Raw genomic sequence first — 9,036 nt, 5'->3', positions numbered from 1 at the left:
GATTGACTTGGCAGGGGAGGAGATGTTTCAACTGGTCTTTTTATCACCAGATTGCTTTCTTCCTCTTCTAGTGTTGTTGTGCTAAGTGATGTGACATCACACACTTCCACACTCTTCTCACTTGAGCTCCAAAGAGCTTGTTGAAGCCTGTGTGTGTCTGTGCGTGTGTGCGTGCGTTTGTGCGTGCATCTGTTTTGTGGCTCTGTGTATGTGTGTGTGTGTTTGTGTGTTAAAGCCTGTGAGGCTTTCACTCCACGCTCAGACTAAATTAGTAGAACCCAATAAAGTAGAGCAGTAGTCTCCAATGAATATGAAAATAAAATGAAATCAGCATTAGCTGAACTTGAATTAGGGAGGCTCATATATTTCTGTGATCTCTGGTAGTGTATTGTGAATGCAGTACGTGGTAGGGTAGTCGTCTTTACAGGGACGGTGGATCTGGCTGTGTGTCTTGTATGACTGAGAGAAAAACCATTCAGTCAAACCCTTATACGCTGTAAAAAAAACAGGAAGTGACTGCCCCCTCAGCCTTTCAGTTTTTTTATGGCCTTCAATGCGAAAAATCTTAACTCAGTGGTCTTCAAGCGCAAAAATGTAATAAAAGGCATCTGGTAGAAGAAATGTAATCCACAAACACAAATATACTTTGACATTTTCTGGATTGACTGACCTTCATGTCTTAAAGTAATGATGGGCTGTCGTTTCTCTTTGCTTATTTGAGCTGTTCTTACCGTAATATGGTTTTGGTCTTTTACCAAATAGGGTTATTTTGATTTGTTTAACACTTTTTTGGTTACTACATGATTCGATATGTGTTATTTCATAGTTTTGATTGTCTTCACTATTATTCTACAATGTAGAAAATAGTAAAAATAAAGAAAAACCCTTGAATGAGTAGGTGTGTCCAAACTTTTGACTGGTACTGTATATCTTAATAAATGACTGCATTTTCATGAATTTGATTATATAATGGTGAAGCCTGTTAAAAACAGCATTGGCAATGATACGGAAGTAAAATGGAAGTAGCTGTCACTTTCACAGAGAATTAAAGAGAGGCCTTTTTTTCTACTGTGTTCTAATGTATAAACATGAATGTAGCCGGAGTGTTTCTGATGTCGCAGCAGCAGTGTGAGTCCGTCTGTGTGTACGTGTGTCTGTGTGTGTCCCCGTGTCTGTTGTGGCTCTGTGTGTGTGTGTCTGTTGTGGGTCTGTGTGTGTGTGTCCTCTGTCTGTATGTGTGTGTGTGTGTGTGTGCGTGTCTGTGTGTGTGTTATGCTCTGGCTGTGTCTCATGTATGACAGGCCTCTGCAGGACTGGAACACACTCCATCTCGTGACCTTCGCAAGTGCTAATGTGGTTGCCATGGCAGCACGGCATGACGCTTTTGACAGCTCTGATTTGCCCTTGATAGAAACAGACCCACAGGGGAGATATCACACACATGGAGACGTATGCAGACATACACATGGAGAGGTATGCAGACATACACATGGAGACATATGCAGACATACACATGGAGAGGTATGCAGACATACACATGGAGACATATGCAGACATACACATGGAGAGGTATGCAGACATACACATGGAGACGTATGCAGACGTACACATGGAGACGTATGCAGACGTACACATGGAGACGTATGCAGACGTACACATGGAGACGTATGCAGACGTACACATGGAGACGTATGCAGACGTACACATGGAGACGTATGCAGATGTACACATGGAGACGTATGCAGACGTACACATGGAGACGTATGCAGATGTACACATGGAGACGTATGCAGACGTACACATGGAGACGTATGCAGATGTACACATGGAGACGTATGCAGACATACACATGGAGACGTATGCAGATGTACACATGGAGACGTATGCAGATGTACACATGAAGACGTATGCAGACGTACACATGGAGACGTATGCAGACGTACACATGGAGACGTATGCAGACATACACATGGAGACGTACAGGGCATATGTACTGTATATGCACACACACGATACACACACACACCGATACACACACTCCTACCATTCTGTCAAACACACACACACAAACAAACTGTGTGTGCAGGTTGGTTCATTCAGTAGGTGTGAGGACCCCTGGTGGGACATACTGTTAGGAGAAGCAGGATGAAAAGAGGAAAAGAGAGCTGGTTATGAGTCTTCCTTTTTTCCTCCCTTCTTCCTTTTTCATTTCCTTGTCATATCAACTTGAAACGCCATCCTAGGGTTCAAGGTTCAAGGAGAGATGGAGTGATGTCACAAGGGAAATAGGAGAGAAAAACACAAGTGACTCTATCTAGCAGATAGCAGTGAATCACTACCAGATACAGTCTCTCAGTAGATAGGCTGTTTATCCTGCAACACTAATACAATGTCCTGACTTCCTCCAGATTTGGACTATCTTTTATCTCTGTCTGCAATGCAGAGAGGTGTGTGGAGAGACTGGAGACCTAGAATACATCTCATTGACGTTGATAAAGCAGCGGGGGGTTTTCTACAGTGTGTGTGTGTGTGTGTGTGTATGTGTTTGAGAGAGAATGTCTGGGGGAGTGTGGGGAGGGGTGTGTATTGGATGTATTTATTTTTATGATGGCGGGAGGGTGATTAGGGGAGTGGGGGGGGGGGGGGGGGTATATGTCTCAAAGGATTCTAGGACCCAGCGGCCCTCTGAGACGAAAGGGGTTCAGGGGGATTTATGGTGTCCACCTCTGTTTTCAATCCATCAAAAGCCTATTGCATGATCTGTTTGATTTTGACCTCTGATATTTGGCAGGCGTGTTAAGGAGCCATGAGGCTTGAACCCCGCCATGGCTGCTTGCAGCTATATTTCTATCTTAGCTTCAGGTGGACATTTTGCTGTCCCCTATCCCAACCTCCGTCACTATGATTATGAGCCTGACAACAAAGCTGACCATGTTATTCCCACAAACTAGCCACTCTCTGTAGCTCATGTCAGCTCATTGTTTTTCTATCCCAACAGCGCACACTTGAATAGCCAATTTTCACCAATTACTGTTTTAATCCAGGCCAATTGATGGCTGGTTGTGTCTGACGCTCTAACGGTGCGAGGGCCATGGTGAATTGAGGACCTGGCTATCACTTTGCCTCCCCCTACTCTCCTAATTGCCATAATGAGAGGATTACTGCAGAGAGTGACAAGCCTCTCTGTCACTCCTGGCCTGTGTGAAGGCAAGTGCCTCTCAGCTCAGCACACACACAAACGCACATGCACACACACACACACTCTCCCAAACCGCCACCGTCGCACGGTGGAGGAGGACACCATTGATAAGCTAGACTGGAGGAGAAGCCCTCTCTGACAAGACACAATTAACCCACACTGACTAGAAGCTGCACGCCATCTCTTAAGTACGTCACTCCTTTCGCTGTTTTCTCTGTTTAATTTATTTCTGTCTCCCTTTCTCTCTGGCTTTTAGTCTGTTTCTTTCTCTTTTTCTCTCCGCCTCCATCTAATTCTGTTTCTCTCTCTCCCTGTCAAGTGTCAATGTGCAGCGGTAGGACAGAGTCAGGCGCAGGACACAGAACTGAGTAAACAACATACTTTACTCGAAAAATAAACAACACTAATTTCCACGCAGGGAAAACACACCAGCTCACATAAGTCTTAGACACAAAACAAAGAACAAACACGCACAAAACCATGTGGGAAAAAGAGGGTTAAATAGGGAAATATATTAATGTAATGGGAACCAGGTGTGTACAATCAAGACAAAACAAATGGAAAAAGAAACGTAGATCGGTGGCAGCTAGAAAGCCAGTGACGACGACCGCCGAACGCCGCCCGAACAAGGAGAGGCACCAACTTCGGCGGAAGTCGTGACACTCCCCCCCTCTCTTTCTCCACCCCTTCCTCTCTCCCTCTCTCTGTATGTCTCTTTCTTTTTATTCCATCTCTCTCTCTCTGCTCCTGTCTTCTCATTATCTGTGCTGCAGTACAGTCAGCTTGATCACTAGAAATAGACTTCGCTTTCGGACGTTTGAAAGGTCCTGAGAACGTCGATATATGCCTTCCTCGGCGCTCACCCCCCCAAAAAAATAAAGATTGCCCAGCACTGGGCACGACCTTGTGATCCAAGTGCGCTGTTTAGACCACTGCGCTACGGCAGTTCTCAATGCTCCAGCAAGCCATGAGAATACTTGATAGTACTTGATGGTATGACGTCGGTTGGTTTGCAGAGCCTTCCCCAAACCATAGCCTTAACCTTAACCACCTTTGAGTTGTTTCTGTTTTAACCCTGTAACTACGTTGAATGAATGCATAAAAAATAGACGTTTATCCATAATATGTTGAATTTCGAAGGGAAACTATGAAATCTTGTTGAGTACAGTAGCCCGAGGCTGTTCACCTGCAGCTGATGTTGTCGACAGGCTTGAATCATTACCTGGGGCTGATTAACGCACTGGTTAAAATTCACTGCTCTTTGTTCTCCACGGTGAAGGTCCAAATGGCACCTTATCCCCTATATAGTGCACTACTTTTGACCAGAGCCGTATGCTTTACAGTCCATCTGGGTGAGAAGATGGAGAACAGAGGAGGAGAAGGGAAACCTAAACCCTATTCTTTAATTAGAAACAACAGACTGTATCACAATTTGTTCTGATGTCTGTTCCTTTTAATGTTGAAATATTTTTACAAACACGGAAAGTTAGCCTACGAGCTCTATCTGGCCTACATGCCTACCCTAAACTACCCTAATACTGGCTGTATTCTTGGGACCAAAACTAGGTCTCACCATTTGTTTATCTGTCCGTTCAAAAGCAAAGACAACCCAAAGCTCTATCTCTGTCACGGAATCAGTCGAGGCTGCAGGCCTGCTCGGGCAGGCTTCGGCGTTCGTCGTCCCCGGAGTACTAGCTGCCACCGATCTATGTTTCGGTGTTTGTCTAGTTTGTCCTGATTGTTTTCACCTGTTTCCCATTATGGTATATTGTATTCCCTTTATAACCCCCTGTCTCTCGTTGGTTATTGTGTGTGATTGTTTTCCGTGAGGTCGGCAGTCTCGGGTGTATGCGTATTTTGTTTCCTCCCTGCTTGGAGGTTTGTTTGTATTTATATTACTGTGCTAGTAAAGTTTGTCTGCCAGTAGCTCGGTGTCCTGCGCTTGACTTCGCTCACCGCATACACATCACCCTGACAGAATCACACACCATTCATGGAGTCAGCAGGAGCGGCGGTGCCAGCTGGATCAATGGAGGAACGCGTCGACCACCAAGCGGCCATGATCCAGGCTCTCGGCACCGCCATGGAACGGGTGGTGAGCACTATTGGGCGATGGGAAAGAGAGGGTCTGCCTACGCCTTCTCCAACGATACCACCACCATCGGCGATGCCCATCGCTTCACCTCAGGGGTCCAGTGGGATTCGGCTCTCGCTCCCGAGGGCTTATGATGGCACAGCGGCCGGGTGTCATGGTTTCCTGCTCCAGGTTGTACTCTACCTAGCAACCATCCACCCGGTGCCCTCGGGATACGAGAGCGTGTCCGCCCTCATCTCCTGTCTGTCCGGCAAGGCGCTGGAGTGGGCCAATGCCGAGTGGGGGGGAATAGACGCCGCTACTGTCAACTATGCGGAGTTCACCCGCCGCTTCAGGACAGTATTCGATCATCCACCAGAGGGTAAAGCGGCAGGTGAGCATCTATTCCACCTTAGACAGGGGAGGAGGAGCGCACAGGAGTTCGCGCTGGACTTCCGGACGCTGGCTGCCAACGCGGGATGGAATGAGAGAGCCCTCATCGACCACTACAGATGTAGCCTGAGGGAGGACGTGCGTCGGGAATTGGCCTGCAGGGACACCAACCTCAGCTTTGACCAACTGGTGGACATGTCCATTCGTCTGGATACCCTGTTGGCTACCTGCGGACGTCCGGATTCAGGGCCGTCCATTCCATCCCCCAGCACTTCCGAGCCGACCCCTATGGAGCTCGGAGGTGCTGGTGCTAGGGAGACCAGGAGAGAGACCAGGAGGGAGGCCGTCCCCTGCACCAATTGTGGCTGCAGAGGACACACTGCTGGTCGGTGCTGGGGAGGGTCTCCTAGGAATCGAGGCGGTAAGCAGCGCACTGATGAGTCATTCCAGGTGAGTAGGCACCCAACTCACCCAGAGCTCTCTGTTGCGCATATGTGTATTAAAGTTGTGTTTCCCGAGGTTTCTCCTCACTCCCAGCATAAGGCGCTAGTAGATTCAGGCGCAGCTGGGAATTTTATCGATCGCCAATTCACCTATAAGTTAGGGATTACTATTGTACCTGTTGATGTGCCCTTCCCCATCCATGCCCTAGATAGCCGCCCTTTGGGGTCAGGATTGATTAGGGAAGTCACAGTGCCGCTCAGGATGAAAACGCAGGAGGGCCATGAGGAGATACTACGTTTGTATTTGATTGATTCTCCTGCATTTCCCGTGGTGTTGGGGCTTCCCTGGTTAACATCTCATGACCCCAACATTTCATGGCAACAGAGGGCTCTCAAGGGATGGTCTGATCAGTGTTTCGGGCGGTGTGTAGGTGTTTCCGTAGGGGCAACGATGGTGGAAAGCCCGAACCAAGTTCCCACCATGCACATTCCACCTGAGTATGCCGATTTGGCACTCGCCTTCTGTAAAAAGAAGACGACTCAATTACCACCTCATCGACAGGGGGATTGTGCGATAGACCTCAAAGTAGGCGCTGCGCTTCCGCGTAGTCATGTGTATCCTCTGTCTCAGGAGGAGACGGCGGCTATGGAGACATACGTCACCGAATCTCTGAGACAGGGATACATACGGCCGTCCACTTCCCCTGCGTCCTCGAGTTTCTTTTTTGTGAAGAAGAAGGGTGGGGGTTTACGCCCGTGTATTGATTACTGTGGTCTCAATCAGATCACAATCAAATACAGCTATCCTCTCCCTCTGATTGCTAGTATGACGGAGTCATTACACAGGGCGTGATTCTTCACAAAATTGGATCTCAGGAGCGTTAGGGAGGGAGATGAGTGGAAGACAGCATTCAGTACCACCTCGGGTCACTATGAGTACCTCGTCATGCCATACGGTTTAATGAATGCTCCTTCTTCAGTCTTCCAATCATTTGTGGACGAGATTTTCCGTGACTTCGCTCACCGCATACACGTCGCCCTGACAATCTCGCCTCATTGCCCTTCCCTTACTGTCTAAATTCTTCAGATCCAAAACGAATTAAGTTCTCACTCCTGTAAAAAAGACTCCTAAATATCAGCACCTATTTTTCTGTCTGTTCAATTTAACATGAGTTTTCTTAACAGACACACGAAGGCACCCTGAGCCATGTCTGTCCTTAAAGCTGAGATCCGCATTAAGGAGAAATACCGCCACTTGGCGCTCCAGGCACATTTGTTATCGTTTTTATTTTGTTTATTAAACGGTAGAGAGGAGCTCCAGCATCAAGGCATGTTGTAGTCCAAACAGTACATCTGCTGTTCTATTGCACGTGCAATGATGGCAGACTAAATAGCCTTGGTTTCTCAAATGACTGCCTCGCCTGGTTCACCAACTACTTCTCAGATAGAGTTCAGTGTGTCAAATCGGAGGGCCTGTTGTCTGGACCTATGGCAGTCTCTATGGGGGTGCCACAGGGTTCAATTCTTGGGCCGACACTTTTCTCCGTGTATATCAATGATGTCGCTCTTGCTGCTGGTGACTCTCAGATCCACCTCTACGCAGACGACACCATTTTGTATACATCTGGCCCTTCATTGGACACTGTGTTAACAAACCTCCAAACGAGCTTCAATGCCATACAACAATCCTTCAGTAGCCTTCAACTGCTCTTAAACACTAGTAAAACTAAATGCATGCTTTTCAATCGAACGCTGCTAGCACCCGCCCACCCGACTAGAATCACCACTCTCGACGGGTCTGACCTAGAGTATGTGGACAACTACAAATATCTAGGTGTCTGGTTAGACTGTAAACTCAACTTCCAGACTCACATAAAGAATCTCCAATCCAAAGTTAAATCTAGAATCGGCTTCCTATTTCGCAACAAAGCCTCCTTCACTCATGCTGCCAAACATGCCCTCGTAAAACTGACTATCCTACCGATCCTTGACTTCGGCGATGTCATTTACAAAATAGCCTCCAACACTCTACTCAGCAAATTGGATGTAGTCTATCACAGTGCCATCCGTTTTGTCTCCAAAGCCCCATACACTACCCACCACTGTGACCTGTACGCTCTTGTTGGCTGGTCCTCACTACATGTTCGTCGTCAAACCCACTGGCTCCAGGCCATCTATAAATCACTGCTAGGCAAATCCCCGCCTTATCTTAGCTCATTGGTCACCATAGCAGCACCCACCCGTAGTCTGCGCTCCAGCAGGTATATCTCACTGGTCATTCCCAAAGCCAACACCTCCTTTGGCCGCCATTCCTTCCAGTTCTCTGCTGCCAATGACTGGAACGAATTGCAAAAATCTCTGAAGCTGGAGACTCTTATCTCCCTCAATAACTTTAAGCATCAGTTGTCAGAGCACCTTACCGATCACTGCACCTGTACACAGCCCATCTGAAATTAGCCCACCCAACTACCTCATCCCTATATTGTTATTTATTTTGCTCTTTTGCACCCCAGTATCTCTATTTGCACATCATCTCTTGCACATCTAGCATTCCAGTGTTAATACTATTGTAATTATTCTGCACTATAGCCTATTTATTGCCTTACCTCTATAACTTGCTACATTTGCACACACTGTATATATATTTTCTGTTGTATTTCTGACTTTATGTTTTTTTTACCCCATATGTAACTCTGTGTTGTTTTTATTGCACTACTTTGCTTTATCTTGGCCAGGTCGCAGTTGTAAATGAGAACCTGTTCTCAACTGGCTTACCTGGTTAAATAAAGGTGAAATAAAAAAAATAAAAATGGGCAATGCAAAAAAAAAAAAAAGAAGAGTGTTCATTGTTTGAAATAAGATGTTGTTGTAATATCACAAACGGACGTGGCAGTTTCACCGCTACGGATTCCAACTTTAATAGGCTT

The 9,036-nt window shown here is 46.8% G+C and overlaps 1 protein-coding gene across 1 annotated transcript in view; it reads left to right on the top strand.

The window, feature by feature from the left end:
• Window positions 1-1,441: 1,441 nt before the first annotated feature.
• LOC311108382 (uncharacterized protein) overlaps window positions 1,442-9,036 on the top strand; it is a gene marked incomplete at its 5' end in the record, with an annotated part of 17,961 nt that continues 10,366 nt past the window's right edge. Inside the window, 2 exons of the mRNA XM_084151016.1 lie at window positions 1,442-1,990; window positions 2,444-2,447. Coding sequence (XP_084007142.1) covers window positions 1,442-1,990; window positions 2,444-2,447 — 553 coding nt within the window. The remainder of the gene's footprint in view (window positions 1,991-2,443; window positions 2,448-9,036) is intronic.

This window comes from Coregonus lavaretus, assembly GCF_964263955.1.
Source record: "Coregonus lavaretus genome assembly, chromosome: 33".
NCBI classification, from domain to species: Eukaryota; Metazoa; Chordata; class Actinopteri; order Salmoniformes; family Salmonidae; genus Coregonus; species Coregonus lavaretus.
This window is presented reverse-complemented; position numbering and strand designations above follow the sequence as displayed.